General features: G+C 43.9%; 1 protein-coding gene across 1 annotated transcript; it reads right to left on the bottom strand.

Annotated features, from left to right (window-relative positions):
• Window positions 1-768: 768 nt before the first annotated feature.
• Window positions 769-1,638, bottom strand: LOC311139142 (uncharacterized protein). Its single transcript, XM_084174031.1, has 2 exons — window positions 1,560-1,638; window positions 769-1,369 (listed from the first exon to the last, which is right to left on the bottom strand). Exon 2 carries the CDS (start codon window positions 1,344-1,346, stop codon window positions 819-821), a length of 528 nt encoding a protein of 175 aa, XP_084030157.1. The 5' UTR covers window positions 1,347-1,369; window positions 1,560-1,638; the 3' UTR covers window positions 769-818.
• Between the last annotated feature and the right edge of the window lie 14,615 nt (window positions 1,639-16,253).

Raw genomic sequence — 16,253 nt, forward strand, 5'->3', positions numbered from 1 at the left:
AAGTGGTATATGTCAAAGGAGCTGGTGTTATACTGCAAAAGACACACTATAACAACACCACCAAAACGTCCCCTTCAAGGTGGTGTCAGGCTTGGGTGAACAAAAGAGCAGTGGAGCCTCCCAGAGGAGGAAGGGGAGGACCACCCTCCTCAGTGAATGTCATTAAAAATAAAAACAGTGAAACATTAAAAAAGTATTCATTTTTAGACAAAACTATACTAAATATATTCACGTCACCAAATAATTGATTAAAACTCTACAGTAGCCTCAACAGCACTCTGTAGGGTAGCACCATGGTGTAGCCAGAGGACAGCTAGCTTCCGTCCTCCTCTGGGTACATTGACTTCAATACAAAACCTAGGAGGCTCGTGGTTCTCACCCCAATCCATAGACTTACACAGTAATTATGACAACTTCCTCCAACCTATCAGAGCTCTTGCAGCATGAATTGACATGTTGTCCACCCAATCAAAGGATCGGAGAATTCATCTAGTACTGAAAGCATAAGCTAAAGCTAGCTAGCACTGCATTGCATTAAATGTGGTGAGTAGTTGACTCAAAGAGAGAGAAAGACAATAGTTGAACAGACCTGCATTATAGCAGACACAATTGAACTTGATTTCAGTGCACTCAGAATCGCAATGTTCTGTCTGTAAAAATTTATTTATATAGCGTGTCTGTAAAGGAAACAGAAAGTTACATTAAACACATCACCAATCAAGTCAGGTTGAGATATTACAGGTTTAGTAATGCCATCATGTTTGTGTCAAGAAAAACAATAGTAAATAGCATAATGTACAGATTTGATATTCATACTATCATATCAATGCAAGCCAACTGGGCAGTCTGAGAGAGGAGAGAAGATTGGGCCCGATCATGTACGTCTTGCGTTGCTTGTAGTGCTCTGAGATGTAGATCTTCTCAATGTGATTGTTGTTCTGGTTGTACTTCACCAGCACCCTGTCCTGGTTGCTGAGGAGATTGTCCTTGTCGTAGTACTGCCTCACTTCATAGGGCAGGTTCTCTGCACCGTGGGAATGGAGGTTACCGATGGTGTAGTAGGTGTACAGGTTCTGGTCTTTCAGTTTGGGGAGTAACAGTTTATAGTTCTTGAACATATGGAACCCGTATTCTCCCTCCCTTGGGTCACAGAGGGACACCATGTTGTTGTCGATGCAGGTCTGGACGTACCAGAGGAGTAATTTGAGGCCATGGCGAGGGGGCGGGGTCCCGAAGTTGGTCTTCTCTAGCTCTTCGGTCGTGTCCAATGTTCTCAAAGCCGAGGCCAGAGCGATGGCCAATAGCATCAGCAGGATGCATCTCAGGACGCTGGTGTGATTTGCCATGCTGAACACCAATTAAGGGTTATCTATGAAAAGTGATTACATGTAAAATATTATAAATTCTTCCTAAACATAGCGACAAAATTAGCTTATCATATATAAAATGGATAACATTTGATTATCGACAAAACTGTAGATATTTCCCAAAAAATCTCCATCTGTTTTGATCTGGCACTAAAATGTATCAATTGCTCTAGTTCACTAGAATCTCCTTACCCTGCAATGTCTATAGGATGAGTCTGTAGGTTTAGCTTGCAGGTCTCTGCTCAAAGGCTGTGGTATAAGGCTGTGTTGGTTGCAGTGTAGCACCTGACCCTTACTGTAGCAGAGGAAGACCGGGTTCTGTCATGAGTGTTTGAGGGAGGGCCCATGTATACAGTGCATGTATCTGCTTACTGTATGAGAAGCAGACCTGGGTTCAAATACTATATGAAATCTTTCAGATATTATGAGAGTTTGCTTCAGCCTGCCTGGATTGCTGGATGAGCAGGGTTTGCACTTTTGCGACTACTCTATTGGTTCCATTGCGCCAGGCAAGCTCAATCAAGCACATCTAAAGTATTTTAAATGATGTCTAATAGCATTTGAACCCAGGTCTAATAAGAAGAGTTGAAAATGAAGAAATGAAAAACGAAGGTGAGAAAACAGCTGTGGTTTATAGATCAAGGTCAGATCTTGTGACAGCTGTCTATATCAGCATATACTGTATGTTTCTCACAGGATGCTGTGCCAATAGTTACAGAACTTCCTCTTTCACTTCTACTGATAAACATTCTCTATTTGAAATAACTCAATAGGTTAACGCAGAGAGAGAGAAGAGTACATGCAGAGTAGACTAGTGTGTATAATACTGTAGGCCTATGACTGTGTCCATAACAGTTATTTAAATAGATGAAATGAGTAAAAAGCCGTTCTGTGGATTACAGGTTTTCATGAGTGACATTTCATTCTGTTACTGTATAATCACTCCCATTCTCCAGGTGCCATACTGCATTTTGTCTAACACCTTCAAAGGCCTGGAGGAATTATAAACTACTGGCAAAGTACCATTCTACGGGATTAGAATTTACTTCATGAATATCACGTTTTATAGAGCCGCATGTTTGTATTTGTGCTTGTTTGCCTTGATAATAGGCCCCATAATTTGCATTTGATTTATTAACAAATAAACAAATGTGTTACTGTGGATAACAGTGAGACTGCATAACACATAACAACCTGGCTGCGAGTAGCATTCTTTCCCCTGGGGACAGAGAACATGACTGGGGTTGGTGAGTGAGCCTGTCTGTCTTTAAGCACCCACTGCACGCTGACCTGCATTGCCTTGTGTACTGGAGGCTACATACCGTCGCTTTGCAGACATTTGTATTACTATCTTGTTTACTTTATGAATAAAATATATTGTGTTTGTCTCTATTATCACATTTTGACACAGAGCTGAATGAATGTCCCACAGGGATGAAGGGAGAGTGTGAAGAAGGGAGAGAGAGAAGGGAGAGAGGGGAGAGAGGGGAGAAAGGGGAGAGAGGGGAGAGAGAGAGATGTTCAATATAGTAAACACTTGGAGCCCCTGAAAATGTGGCACAGCATGCTCTCCTCTGTCCGCTTATTCTGCCTTGCTCTGCCATATCAAAGCTTTCCCAACTTCATTATCAATAAATTATACTTTTAAATGATCCCAGCGGTACAAACAAGTGCTACTCTTAGAGAGAGGGTAGAGAGAGGGAGAGGGAGAAGGAGAGAGATAAATAGAGAGAGAGAGGGAGAGAGAGAGAGGTAGAGAGAGAGAGCGAGGGAGAATGAGGAGGAGAGAGATAAATAGAGAGAGAGAGGGAGAGAGAGAGCGAGGGAGGACAGAGGGAGGCAAGGCATTAGGCATTTCATTTGCAAAGATTTAACAGCAAATTGTGTTTCTTTTTGCTGCATTTATTTCTTTATTTCTTTAACCATGTCACCCTTCAGCTTGTGAAGGGGCCCGCACAGCTAATCTCCACGGCAACAGGCTACGCTGCTGCTCAATGCTCTGCAGTGCTTAGAGCTGTCTTTGATTCAAATGGAATGTGTTCACGTGACTCCAGGCAGGGCCTACCTCTCTCCACTAGGTTACATATCACTACACTGGATCAGCTGCGGTTCTCTGAAGGAGACAGCCAGGCAGGCTACAATAAGGAGATGTTCTGCTGTATTAACATGGTAAAACAGAGCTCTAAATGTTAGCTTAAAATAACATAGTTACATGGTGTACTTTGTGATGATGTTATGTAACACGTTTGGTGCTGCTGTGTGAATGAATGTCAGGGCTTAGGATGCTATAGTAGGCTAGGCCCTCTCTACCAGTGTTTAATCTCCTTTGACACAAACATGAAAGGGAACCAACGACTGATGTCTTTGCTGTGTGTATGGATGAGTTTTGATCTCTCTCTCTCTACTGTATCTCTTCCTTTTTTTCCCTTCCCTATCCTATTTCTCATATAGCCTCTGAAATATATTATCCCCCCCATTCTTCCATAGTTGAGGACACAGCAGATATAGGTGCAGGATATACAGTAGGCAGTAGGCAGAGATGGTGAAACAAGGATCTTTACTGGTGGTCCCGATGCCAAAAACGATGACAGAAAAGCCCTTGAACTGGAGCATTAAAACACATCTATTGAGTAATGTTGATGTGCCTGAATCGAAAACTTTCTATAGAAAATTTGATAATGGAAAGCCTTGGTTTTTAATGTAAATACATGTATGCAGGAATGTAAAAAGCATCATCAATGTGAATCAGCCTCACCCTGTCAAATGATGGGTAAAGGCTGGGATTGTTTTTAATGTTTTTATTATAATTTACTCTCTCTACCTTCGTTCATGATAAATTATATAATCGCTTCATTGACCAATTGCTATTCCATTTTCCATTAAGTATTATAATTCATGGAAATGGGACGAGAGACTGAAAAATGTGTGTGTGTGTGTGTGTGTGTGTGCATGTGTTTATGTGAGTGTGAGAGTGAGAGTGAGTGTGTATATGTTGTCAAAGGAGGTATCATAATGGCATTTTTGGTGTGTGAAACATTGGTTTTGTGATTGGGTGTTGCTTCTACACAACCCATTCACCCTGAGGCCCATGTTTCACTCAAGATACCTGACTATGTGACCAGAAAGCATAAGGTGAATAAATGTAGGTGATTCTGAAACCCTTTCTTCCATAACCTTTTTAGTGAACATCAATTGATTGTCCAAATCACCAAATATTTGAATGTTGGAGAGAGAGAGAGAGTGTGAGAGAGAATGCAAATAGTCCGGGTAGCCATGATTAGCTGTTCAGGAGTCTTATGGCTTGGGGGTAGAAGCTGTTAAGAAGCCTTTTGGACCTAGACTTGGCGCTCCGGTACCGCATGCTGTGCGGTAGCAGAGAGAACAGTCTATGACTAGGGTGGCTGGAGTCTTTGACCATTTTTAGGGCCTTCCTCTGACACCACCTGCTATACAGGTCCTGGATGGCAGGAAGCTTGGCCCCAGTGGTGTACTGGGCCGTACGCACTACCCTCTGTAGTGCCTTACGGTCGGAGGCCGAGCAGTTGCCATACCAGGCGGTGATGCAACCAGTCAGGATGCTCTCGATGGTGCAGCTGTATAACTGTTTAAGGATCGGAGGACCCATGCCAAATATTTTCAGTCTCCTGAGGGGGAATAGGTTTTGCTGTGTCCTCTCCATGACTGTCTTGGTGTGTTTGGACCATGATAGTTTGTTGGTGATGTGGACACCAAGGAACTTGAAGCTCTCAACCTGTTTCACTACAGCCCCCGTCGATGAGAATGGGGGCGTGCTCAGTCCTCTTTTTTTTCCCTGTAGTCCACAATCATCTCCTTTGTCTTGATCACGTTGAGGGAGAGGTTGTTATCCTGGCACCACACGGCCAGGTCTCTGACCTCCTCCCTATAGGCTGTCTCATCGTTGTCGGTGATCAGGCCTACCACTGTTGTGTCGTCGGCAAACTTAATGATAGTGTTGGAGTCGTACCTGGCCATGCAGTCATGTGTGAACAGGGAGTACAGGAGGGAACTGAGCACTTACCCCTGAGGGGCCCCCGTGTTGAGGATCAGCGTGGCAGATGTGTTGTTACCTACCCTTACCACCTGGGGGCGGCCCGTCAGGAAGTCCAGGATCCAGTTGCAGAGGGAAGTGTTTAGTCCCAGGGTCCTTAGCTTAGTGATGAGCTTTGAGGACACTATGGTGTTGAACACTGAGCTGCAGTCAATGAATAGCATTCTCACGTAGGCGTTCCTCTTGTCCAGGTGGCAAAGGGCAGTGTGGAGTGCAATAGAGATTGCATCATCTGTGGATCTGTTGGGGTGGTATGCAAATTGGAGTGGGTCTAGGGTTTCTGGGATAATGGTGTTGATGTGAGCTTTGTACGCATCTCTGTGTGTGGAGTAAAGGTGGTCTAGAGTTTTTTTTCCTCATTTAACATGCTGGTAGAAATTAAGTAGAACAGATTTAAGTTTCCCTGCATTAAAGTCCCTGGCCACTAGGAGCGCTGTCTCTGGATTTCCTGTTTGCTTATGGCCTTATACAGCTCATTGAGTGCAATGATAAAATATAGATGAAAACTTGCTTGGTAAATAGTGTGGTCTACAGCTTATCATGAGATAAAACTTATCATGAGAAAAAACCTCAAGACTTCCTTCGTATTGGATTTTATGCACCATCAGTTGTTTACAAATATACACAGACCGCCACCCCTTGTCTTACCGGAGTCAGCCGTTCTATCCTGCTGATGTAGCGTATATACTGCCAGCTGTATATTATCCATGTCGTCGTTCAGCCACGACTCGGTGAAACATAAGATATTACAGTTTTTAATGTCCCGTTGGTAGGATAATCTTGATCTCAGGTTGTCCAATTTATTTTCAAATGATTGTACGTTGGCTAATAGGATTGATGGAAGAGGCAGTTTACTTGCTCGCTGTCGGATCCTTACAAGGCACCCTGACCTACGTCCACGATATCTCTGTCTCTTTCTCATGCGAATGACGGGGATTTGGGCCTTGTCGGGTGTCTGTAGAATATCCATCCGACTCGTTGAAGAAAAAATCTTCGTCCAATACGAGGTGAGTAGTTGCTGTCCTGATATCCAGAAGCTCTTTTTGGTCATAAAAGATGGTGGCAGAAACATGTTCAGAATAAATTACAAATAACGCGAAAAAACACACATAATAGTACAATTGGTTAGAGGGCCGTAAAACGGCGGCCATCTCCTCCGGCGCCATCATTATTCACTGCACCCTGGGACTCTCTCTGCACGTCATCCCTTCACTGCACCCCAGCGCTCTGTCTGTACCTCATCCCTTCACTGCACCCCAGGGCTCTTTCTGTACCTCATCCCTTCACTGCACCCCGGGGCTCTGTCTGTACCTCATCCCTTCACTGCACCCCAGGGCTCTGTCTGTACCTCATCCCTTCACTGCACCCCGGGGCTCTCTCTGTACCTCATCCCTGCACCCCGGGGCTCTCTCTGTACCTCATCCCTTCACTGCAGTGTCAGTGTGCTTGGGAAGGCACCTTTGGAAATTGCCCTGCGCACTTGATTTACACAGTGTTTTTCCTTAACAAAATTGGTCCACATTAAATCTACAGCACTCGTCAGCCTCAATAATGAATCCAGAATACATCATATCACTGATATCACTGAACGCTCACACTGCATGATGAGGTGTAATATAAAGACTGTATTATCCCTGTGGGGATATTGTGTGTGTGTGTGCGTGCGTGTGTTTGACTGTGCGTGTGCCTGTGCTCGTCCCTGTGCCTGTTCGCACACAGAATAAGAAAGGAGAGTGCATGCACATGTTTGTGCTATGTGTGGATACGTGTGCATGTCCGTGTATAATCACCTGTTGTGTACATTGTCATTCATTTGGTTTGAGCTCTCACTCTTCAGGTGTGGCAACCTCTCTGTCTCCTGAGAAACAGACACCTCTATCACTGTTCTCTGATTGTTTATGTCAATCCAGTTTTTATGAGACTTCATGCGTCCAAATCCCCATCCCCGCTGGCCTCACGGCCCTCAGTCTGCCTGGATGATTAGCTGTACATTAACGAGGTAATTTATATATGAGGGCCACTTCTTATGACCTCAGGTTTTCACTGCAGATTGCTGTGCCACTTCTCGTTCATTATCTATGTGTGTGTGGTGTTTATTCCCCTCAGAACACAGACACCATGAGAGAGAAACAAACACTGTAATTGTACGTCTCAAACAAATATACCCTTAACGAAGAGTAAAAAACAATAAGTGCCATTTGATCTTGTAACACCCTTCCATCTGCATGTAGAGTACGAAGGCGTAATGAAAAATACAGTCTCAATTTCAGATCCATTTGTTGTTATTTTGCTGTGGGCATTTGTATCAGATGGGGAGAATTAAGTAGTGGGATGAAAACAGTGGGTTGGAGAAACTGACGGAGGTGTGTTCTGTGTACTGATCACTGACTAGTTCTCTGTGTTAGAACAGAGTAGTAACCTGAGCTGACAACAATAGTACTCACTGACCAGGCCACAGTCTCAAACAATCCCACTTTTAGTCCAACTGAGACTTCTGAAAGAGTGTGTGTTGCATGCCTGCAGGCATATTTGAAGGTGTGTGTTTGTGTGTGTGTGTGTGTGTGTGTGTGTGTGTGTGTGTGTGTAAAGCTAGGACAGCAGAGTCCCTGCCCATCTTCCGAAAAACATCTGAAACCCTACCTCTTCAAAGAGTATCTTAAATAATCCCGCTGATAGCTACTTTATTGAGGAAAATGTACTTATTATGACTGTATGTGGTTGTCCCACCTAGCAATCCTAAGATGAATGCACTAACTGTAAGCCGCTCTGGATAAGAGAGTCTGCTAAATGACTAAATGACTAAAAAAATGTGTGTGTGTGTGTGTATACAGCATTGTGTCTGTGGTTTCTCCTTTGTGCTCCGCCTGGTTGTGGAGGCCAGTGGAGCCTGTTGTTGATGAGTTGGCCATCTGGGCTGAGGAGCAGACTGAGAGGTCATCCTACAGTAGCTCACTGACGGAGGAGGGTGTCATTAGACAATGTTCCTTACACTGTCCCTCCCTGCTCCTCTCAGCCCTGCCGCCCCCTCCTACCCCACCCAGCGGCCTCTCATTTGTGTCCCATCTCCAGGGCCAATCATATCCCCATTAGTCTTCATTTCTCTCTTTATGGCCTTCTCCTCCCGCTCTGCCCAATGAGCTCTGGCTTTTATTTTCCTCCCATTGGTTTTATCTACAGAATCGACAGGGCCTCCCTCTCCCCCTCCCCCTCTCCTCTCTCTCCCTCCCTCCCTCCCTCCCGATCAATTATTGACCTCCACAGGCAACACACACACACACACACACACACACACACACACTGACATCATTATCACCAATTACATAGCTATCTATTGTCAGCACAGCTCAATCTAGTGTCAATGTTTTTGGTTTCACTTTCTATGAATACCCTCTCAATTGCATGAACATACATTTATAATGCATTATACATAGCTTATAAGGTGTTATACCCATGTTTATAATGCATTATGAAGAGGTTATTCATTGTTTTTCTAACATGCCCTTACTGAGCAATTACAGTACATACTAAACAAACACTATCTGAGTGACATTGGCAATCAAGGCCGGGGTGGAATTAGTTTGTAGAGCAGAATTCAACTGTCTGTAAAAATACAATATACAACTCCAACAAGAACAAAAAGGGATGAGCAGCATCAGATTGCCTTGACAGTTCAACGACCCCCTAAATCCCACTTTTATGTTTAGCTCCAAATCAAATCAAATACAATAAATATCACATCTGCAACACAACAACAGTGAGTCATCAAAGCAAGGACATAGATGGAATGTTACAAATAAAAATAAAAAGATCTGAAACATGACAAATGTAAAGTAAATCAGGATATCCTGGAAACATTAAAAAACAAAACAAAATTATTTGCAGGTCAACGTGTTGAATTTTTCCAAGAACTTTTAACAAAACTACTCTAGCCAATGTTCTTGGACCATTTCCCTCTATCGCAGAGAGGCAGGTGAGTTTGTAGCCCCTGTAATATATAGTGGTTGATTAATTGGACAGGCTTTACCACAGCACTCTGGGCTGATGGCTGTAGTGGAAGCTGTGTAATGTGGATGTCATTTCAATGCTGCTTTAAGTGGGACTTTATTATAGGAAATAAAAGTAGCTGGTACTCTCATAAAGACACAAGTGGCTCTTAGTAGGAGTGGCATGTTTTAATCTTGTTCATGTGTTTTCCATTGCTCAGAGTTGTAGTGATGGTAGCTCTGGTGTTTCTCCAGTGTTGTTACAGTAATGGACCTCACTCTACTATCCATACTAAACAGGATACATTTGAAAATACTGACCACTATCCACCATTTATATCCACATGTAGAAACTCTACAACCATTAAATGTTGACAGTCGTATTATTTAGAGAGCTAATGGGTGGAATACTTTGGCTGTATGCTCCAACAGAAAGAGTGGAGGACTTTAACTTCCAATCATGTATCAATTACCTACAGTACAAACGCCACAAAGAGGAGGCTTCACAAGGACATGTTTTTGGTCTGAGAGTCTCTTGTGAGCTGAGCATTGAGATGAGGACACTTGGGATTGCTGAAAAGAGGAAATAACTACTACCTACAATATGTTTTTAAAGAAACTATTAATAAAACATGGGAAGTATCCTGGTGTAATGTTTTTGTATTTCCCCCCCCCCAATTTTGATCTTGTCTCATCGCTGCAACTCCCCAACGGGCAGCGAAGGTCGAGTCATGCATCCTCCGAAACATGACCCGCCAAACTGCGCTCCTTAACCCAGAAGCACCAATGCGTCAGAGGAAACGCTGTTCAACTGACGACCGAGGTCAGTCTGCAGGCGCCTGGCCCAACACAAGGAGTCGCTAGAACGCGATGAGCCAAGTAAAGCCCCCCCCGGCCAAACCCTCCCCTAACCCAGACGACGTTGGGACAATTGTGCGCCAATCAAGGCCGATTGTGACACAGCCCAGGATCGAACCTGGGTCTGTAGTGACGCCTCTAGCACTGTGATGCAGTGCCTTAGACCACTGCGCCACTCGGGAGGCCCACTGGTGTAACTTTTCTATCTGTAAACATAATAACACATTTCATCACAGTGCTACCAGTATTCCTTTATTATCTGGAGCCTATTGACTAGCCTAGAAGCCCCACTCCTTCATATATCCTTTATTACCATGTGTTGACAACACCTGAATGTTAGCCATTTCTCAGTCAAATCTGATTCAACAGGGAGTTGCTGACCACGTTGGGTGCCACAAACCCATTTGTATTGTTGAAGGAACATCCACTACTGTGATAAAAAACCCCTCCACACATCTACACATCTTGTTTCTGCTCCCACAATTACTGCAGGGCCTCCAATATTACATGGCCCCTGGACAGAGGGGACCTTTCCCACTCCGATAGACAAAGGAAATCAAAAACAGGGCTGAAAATAGAAAAGAAAACAAAGGCTAAACAGTAGGAAAATGAAGTGAAGACAAACACGATGTGTTGCGGATGGAGGATGGAGGATGGAGGATGAAGGATGGAGGATGGAGGATGAAGGATGGAGGATGGAGGATGGAGGATGCAGCCATTACAGTTTTTTTTTGATTGCTTAAGCACGATTTTCAAAACAGGGCCCTTGTTTTCAAAACACTACACACAATTAGCACAACCACACACCCAATTAGCAAAACACTACAGATCCTTTGCAAAATTAAACACTCTTGTAAAAACTATACACTTCTTTTTAAAAACCACACTTTGTTACCATATGAAACACACACGTTTCACATTACTATACTCTGTTTGCACGAGTTACACTCTGCTGTGATAAACCAAAAACACTTTTAGCACTTCTACTTCCCTATGATTAGAGTAGGCTACTATCAACAAAGTACAAATATAATGTAAATTCACCAAACACTACACAAGACCAATGTTGCAGACTGAAGAAACTCATTTATTTCTCAACACGCCCAAAATGTTGACATGGAGAGTCATAATACTGTAACCAAACGTCACTTTACGTATTGTAAGTTCAAAAAATTTAAAAAAAAAAAACTAGACATTGTCTCTTCGCCTAGCTGGATCTGGCCAGAGAATTTCATCAACATCGCAGGCAATGTTGTCATTAGCAAGACACCTTGGAAAGAAACGTCTTGAATGACGAATCCATCCTTGCATTGCTGCTACCTCCATCTGGTCACAGGCCTCCTCCATGGCTTGGATGAGGGGTACCTCAGGCTGGAGACGGAGATCATATACCTTCCACCGCCATGCCGAGAAAAACTCTTCTATAGGGTTGAGGAATGGAGAGTATGGTGGAAGATATAGGACGGTGAAATGTGGATGTTGCTGAAACCAGTTCTGAACCAGAGCAGAGCGGTGGAAAGACACATTGTCCCAGACAACAATGTATTGCATATGATCGATTTGATTTGCTGCTGTTATGTTGTGCAATTGGTCCAAGAATGTAAGTATGAGTGCTGTGTTGTAAGGGCCCATATGGGCATGGCGGTGGAGGACCCCATTCTGTGTAATGGCTGCACAGAGTGTTATATTACCCCCACGTTGCCCTGGGACATTGACTATAGCCCTGTGGCCAATGATGTTTCTTCCCCTCCTTCGTGTTCTCGTCAGGTTGAACCCAGCCTCATCTACGTAAATGAACTCATGCTGGATCTCCTCTCCATCCATTCGTAAAACTCTCTGAAAAACAGTGTCAGGCAAAATTGTGTAGTTCAGTGTAGATCTAGTATACATATTACAGTACAGTAAAAGATTATGAGACAGTATGCAAGATCACACTGCTAAAGTGAATACATACCTCTGCATAATCATGCCGCAGTCGTTTCACCCTTTCGGAATTGCGCTCGAAAGGCACTCGATAAATTTGCTTCATTTGAATATGTATTTTTTTTAGGATGCGTGCCAGTGTTGATGTTGAGACCTGATGGATATCGTTGAAAATGGCGTGGTTATTGACAATGTTAGCTTGGAGCTGCTTGAGTGTTATAGCATTGTTGGCCAAAACCATGTTTACTATCTCCCTCTCTTGCTGTTCTGTGAACATAGGAGGCCTTCCCCCTTGTCGTCCCTGACCCTCAATCCTATGTAGAAAAAAAACAGTATACAATAGTACAGTAATTTCACAGGAAAAGGTAACAGAAGTGCTGATAGTGCATAGAATATAGTACTGTAAGCAGTTACTGAAACCGTGCAGATGTTTTTGATATGATGATATTTTTACAATACCTATTTTCCAGTCGAAATGTTCTCATCACACTTGCCACTGTATATCGGCTTAGATTTGGCTGTACTCGCAGTCCAGCCTCCCTCAGCGTCAGGCCGTGGTTGACAATGTGGTCAACCAGTGTTGCGCGGATCTCATTTGTCAGATTCGGTCCTCTTTGAGCACCTTCTTGTCTTCCTCTTCCTCTTCCTCTTCCTCCCCTTCCTCCTCCTCCTCGTCCTCCTCCTCGTCCTCCTCGTTCTCCTCGTTCTCCTCCTCGTCCTCCTCCTCGTTCTCCTCCTCCTCCTCCTCCTCCTCGTCTTACTCTTTCTCTGACTCTTTCCATTGTGCTTGAAGACCGATGAACTCACCTGCTGCTTTTTATAGTGCTTATACACCTGATTGGTGTGTCTACAATTAAGCAAACGAGTGTTTGCACACCTGATGACTGTGTTGAACCAATTGGTTGGACGGTGTGGTAATTTGACAGTCAGTGCTTTGGTATTGCAAGGACGTGACTTCATGATAGATTTTTGTGTGTAATGTATGTTAACTGTGTTTAGTGTTTTGCAAATCACTGTGTGTAGAGTTTTGCAACAAGTGTAAGGTTGACAATGTGCTTATAGTTGTGCAAATATGGGCTGATGTTTTGCTTCTTGAGTGTAAGGTTTTGCTAATAGTGTACTACTTTTAATTTTAGTGTGTAAGCAATCCAAAAAAACTGTAATAAAGCAGTGTTCCCTTCCAGGGGGTAAGAGAGCGAGAGGCAGATAAGAGTGAGAATGACACTGCAGGTTGTTTGGGGTAATGGCAACTTGGCTGTTCTATTTGCTCTCTGTCGGTCGTTAAGGAGGAAACACAGAGAGGCCCCACAGCGCTTCTGATAGGACAGTGAGAGGATGATAGGATGTGTCTGGTTGGTTTCCCTCAGAGCCGCCAGCCTACAGGCGTCACAGGCGTCCAATGAGGACGCCTCAAGGTGCCATGGTTGACCACTGAGAATGACCCAAGGTGCCATCATTGACTAATGATGACGACCCAAAGCATCCCAGTGAAAACAATTGTATTCTTTCAATGGCTGCAGCCTAGTGAGCATCATACCTTTGTTTCTTAAATGGCTACCGGTGTGTGGAGTTTGTTGCTGAGAAACTGTGGCCTGTTTCAGAAAGAACCAATAGTTTCACTGAGTGTTTGTGTCTGTGTGTGCACGCAGGTACAGTGCATTCGGTAAGTATTCAGACCCCTTGACTTTTTCAACATTTTGTTACGTTACAGCCTTATTCTAAAATGGATACAATAAAAAATTTTCCTCATCAATCTACACACAATACCCCATTATGAAAAAGCGAAAACAGGATTTTTGAAATGTTTGCTAATTTATAAAAAAAAATACCCTAAGCACACAGCCAAGACAACGCAGGAGTGGCTTCGGGACAAGTCTCTGAATGTCCTTGAGAGGCCAAGCCAGAGCACGGACTTGAACCCAATCGAACATCTCTGGAGAGACCTGAAAATAGCTGTGCAGCGACGCTCCCCATCCAATCTGACAGAGCTTGAGAGGATCTGCAGAGAAGAATGGGAGAAACTCCCCAAATACAGGTGTGCCAAGCTTGTAGTGTCAGAATACTTATGTAAATATGATATTTCAGTTTTTTAATTTTTTTATAAATTTGCAAACATTTCTAAAAACGTGTTTTTGCTTTGTCATTATGGGGTATTGTGTGTGGATTGATGAGGGGGAAAAAAACAATTTAATCAATTTTAGAATAAGGCTGTAACATAACAAAATGTGGAAAAAGTCAAGGGGTCTGAATACTTTCCGAACGCACTGTATGTGCATCGGTGTGCACTTGTGTATATGTGCGTGTCATTGTGTGTGAACAATAACTAAACAAACTGCACCACTTCAAAGGTACAAAGAAGTAGTATAGGAAGAAAACCAATGAACAGGTGGTGGCGGCTGGATGAGGAAAAGTGCTTCTCTTCGCTTTAAACTTCTGTAACCGTTCTGTATCTTTTCAGGCCCAAATCAATCTGGGCAGTGTTCCAGGCCATTCAGAGAGAGCCCTAGAAGAGAAAGGAGTGTTCTGAGCAGTAGAGTGATGAATGAGTACTGTGAGAAAAAATTCGAAGAGCGCTTGTTTATTGAAGGAACATAATGTTCCATAAATTCCACCTCCACTTTCCGGCCCCTCAGATAACGTTTCACCAATTCAGCCGCAATTTCTCTGCTGATTAAAAGCCACTCACAACCACATAGCTTTGCTGGCAGACTCCAAGCAAGCACCTCTCTCTCTCTCTCTCTCTCTCTCTCTCTCTCTCTCTCTCTCTCTCTCTCTCTCTCTCTCTCTCTCTCTCTCTCTCTCTCTCTCTCTGTCTCTCTCTTCTAGCTTCCCTCACAACAAAACAGCTTTGCAAGCAAAAGCAAACACAACTCTCTCCCTCCTCCCTCCATTATCCCTCTTTCCTATCTCACTACTCTCCATACCTTCTCCTTACTCTCCATACCTTCTCCCTCCTCCCTCCATTATCCCTCTTTCCTATCTCACTACTCTCCATACTCATCTCCTTTATACCCCCCCTTCCCCTCGTATCGGTCCATCTCCTATCTGTCCTATCCTTCGTTCTTTTCTCCTGCTTTCCTACCCTCTCTTTCTTTCGTTTGTGTTTTAGGGCACAAACAAAACTATTTCCAGACAACTGTAGAATAGTGCAAATTAGTGAGCGAGCGAGCTAGTGAGTGAATGAGCGAGCGAGTGAGCAAGTGAGCGAGTGACTGATTGACTGACCGACTAACTGACTGACTATCTGACTACCCAGCCCTATTTACAGTATCCTACCCCAGTTAACCAGTCAGGCCCTCAGCAGATAAACCTATTTTTGGCCTGATCTACTCTCTGGCTTCTGTTTGATGTAATTTCATCCAGCCTGGCACAGAGAGCTCTCAAACAGCCACTGCCTAACCCATTCCATAGCCATGCCGAGAGACAATGATAGATCTTCACAGCTCTCTTCCACATATAAGCCATGGTGCTCATCTCACAATCTCCTTCACAAGTGACATACAGCCTGCCATAGCATGGCATGGGACAGACCCCACAGATTGCTACAGTAAGAGGAGATAAGGCTGGGTTAAGGTGGCCCTCCCCGGCCCCTCACTGTAGTCCCAGTGTCTTTATCAGTGTGATTAGACATCATACCCGACCTCGGGGCTCCAGTTCCCCTTCTACTCGTCTGTTCCAGAGAACATGTATAGAATAATAATGTGTCCATAAAAGCAGAGTAGTATCAGAGAGATTAAGTGAGATCAGCTGCAGACCTCTCACTGCTAAATAGCCTCTAATCACTCCTGGGATTGTCTTTCAGGTCTGCTCTTAAAGACGGGGAGAAGAAAACAGGAGAGAGAGAGAAGGGAGAGAGAGGGGGAGAAAGAGAGAGAGGGAGGGAAGAGTCAAAGCAATGGAAAAAGGGAGATTTAGAAACAGGTTCGATGTGAGGATGAATTCGGGTGCCTGTTGCAGAGTTGAAGTCTTCTGACTCTACACACACACACGCACATGCACACACACACACATACACACACACACACACACACACACACACACACACACACACAC

Source organism: Coregonus lavaretus (assembly GCF_964263955.1).
Source record: "Coregonus lavaretus genome assembly, chromosome: 13".
NCBI lineage: Eukaryota > Metazoa > Chordata > Actinopteri > Salmoniformes > Salmonidae > Coregonus > Coregonus lavaretus.